This window comes from Zeus faber (assembly GCF_960531495.2).
Source record: "Zeus faber genome assembly, chromosome: 17".
Classification (NCBI taxonomy): Eukaryota; Metazoa; Chordata; class Actinopteri; order Zeiformes; family Zeidae; genus Zeus; species Zeus faber.
Genome location: NC_137204.1, coordinates 28,457,683 through 28,460,182, shown reverse-complemented (window position 1 = coordinate 28,460,182; position 2,500 = coordinate 28,457,683). Strand labels below are relative to the sequence as shown.

The window sequence follows — 2,500 nt, the reverse complement described above, 5'->3', positions numbered from 1 at the left end:
ATGGATGGATGGATGGATGGAAGGATGGATGGATGGATGGATGGATGGAAGGATGGATGGAAGGATGGATGGCTTGTAGGGGTGTGGTCCGTACATCTGGCCGTATACGTTACACCTGCCTTGGTCACACACACTGATAAGCTTCAGGTTTGTGGTGGTGTTCTCAACCGACACAGGAGCTACGTCAGGTACCAAACGTAATGGACCTGATGCTGCTTTATTGGGACGACCGTCTTTTTATTTCATACTCGTCATGAAGTTACAAATGACTCAAGGCGTATTTTTCAGGCTTCATAATACTCTCCATTTTCTAGATGTACTTTTTTCACAATCGTTTTTATTATTTGTCATTATTCATAACTTGTATAAAGTTATGAAAGTATTTAAACTTTTTACTTTGAAAGGATAAAGAGTTCCCATCTCACTATGTCATCCTCTTAGTTATTTATAGAGTATGAGACATAGAGTTTTTTATTTTCAAAGTATAAAGAGTTTCTACTTATAGTATATATATAAGTAGTATATATATAAGAGTATAAGATATAGAGTATACTTATACTCTATATATTTTTATTAGTTATTATTATAGTGTGTGTGTGTGTGTGTGTGTGTGTGTGTGTGTGTGTGTGTGTGTGTGTGTGTGTGTGTATATATATATATATATACATATATATACAGACTTACTTCACCTGTCAGTGGTTTTAATGTTGGGCTGATCGGTGTATATAACATATGTAGTAATATATATATGTATATATATATATATATATACATATATATATATATATATTATATGATGATATGATGTCGTCCCTCAGGTAAACCAGTGATGATCATCACTGAGTACATGGAGAACGGATCCCTGGACACTTTCCTCAAGGTAGGAGGAGGAAGAGAAGGAGGAGGAGCAGGAGGAGGACAACAGGGGGATTAAGATTAAGAAAGGACTGAAGGAGAATTTTGAAGAGGAGGAGATGTTAGAGAGGGATTATGAACAAAGGAGGAGGAGGAGGAGGAGAAGGAGAAGAAGGAGGATGAGGATGAGGAAGAAGAGGAGAATTAGATGACAGTGCGTCATGGAGGAGAAGGAGGAGCAGGCAGAGGAGGAGGATTAGATGACAGTGCGTCATGGAGGAGAAGGAGGAGCAGGCAGAGGAGGAGGAGGATGAGGAGGAGGAGGAGCAGGAGGAGGAGGATTAGATGACAGTGCATCATGGAGGAGGAGGAGCAGGAAGAGGAGGAGGAGGAGGAGGAGCAGGAAGAGGAGGAGGAGCAGGAAGAGGAGGAGGAGGAGGAGGAACAGGAGGAGGAGGAGGAGCAGGAAGAGGAGGAGGAGGAGGAGCAGGAGGAGGAGGAGGATTAGATGACAGTGCATCATGGAGGAGGAGGAGGAGGAGCAGGAAGAGGAGGAGAAGCAGGAAGAGGAGGAGGAGCAGGAGGAGGAGGAGGATTAGATGACAGTGCATCATGGAGGAGGAGGAGGAGGAGCAGGAAGAGGAGGAGGAGCAGGAAGAGGAGGAGGAGGAGGAGCAGGAGGAGGAGGAGAAGGAGCAGGAAGAGGAGGAGGAGGAGGAGGAGGAGGAGGAGGATTAGATGACAGTGCATCATGGAGGAGGAGGAGGAGGAGCAGGAAGAGGAGGAGGAGCAGGAAGAGGAGGAGGAGGAGGAGCAGGAGGAGGAGGAGGATTAGATGACAGTGCATCATGGAGGAGGAGGAGGAGGAGCAGGAAGAGGAGGAGGAGCAGGAAGAGGAGGAGGAGGAGGAGCAGGATTGAGTTCCCGTGGGACGCATGGGAACCCAGTGAGTCCGTGATGTGACTCTTGTCTTTGCTGTGGCTCTACATGTTTGTTGACTTGACTCCTGCTCGGTTGGAGTCTCTGGGAGGAAAGTCAGACGAGTCCTGAGTTGGATTCTCACTGAGTGGGATTCTCACTGAGTGGGATTCTCACTGAGTTGGATTCTCACTGAGTTGGATTCTCACTGAGTTGGATTCTCACTGAGTTGGATTCTCACTGAGTTGGATTCTCACTGAGTTGGATTCTCACTGAGTTGGATTCTCACTGAGTTGGATTCTCACTGAGTTGGATTCTCACTGAGTTGGATTCTCACTGAGTTGGATTCTCACTGAGTTGGATTCTCACTGAGTTGGATTCTCACTGAGTTGGATTCTCACTGAGTTGGATTCTCACCACAATCCTTTAGTTCGGTCAAAACGCTTCATTTCTGTGGGAAGCAAAGCGTCACATCCAGTGTGATTTGTGCCAAATGCCTTCACCCTGTTTGTTTTTTTTCACACCAATTTAAAAACTGAATCCTCTCGTGGGAAAATCCGGATGGATGGATGGATGGATGGATGGGTGGATGGATGGATGGGTGGATGGATGGATGGATGGGTGGATGGATGGATGGATGGACGGATGGATGGATGGATGGGTGGATGGATAAATGGATGGATGGATGGACGGATGGGTGGGTGGATGGACGGATGGGTGGATGGAT

General features: G+C 46.2%; 1 protein-coding gene across 1 annotated transcript in view; it reads left to right on the top strand.

Moving 5' to 3' along the window:
• epha5 (EPH receptor A5) overlaps positions 1–2,500 on the top strand; it is a gene marked incomplete at both ends in the record, with an annotated part of 97,153 nt that overhangs the window by 76,781 nt on the left and 17,872 nt on the right. The window contains one exon of the mRNA XM_080018306.1: positions 819–880. Coding sequence (XP_079874432.1) covers positions 819–880 — 62 coding nt within the window. The remainder of the gene's footprint in view (positions 1–818; positions 881–2,500) is intronic.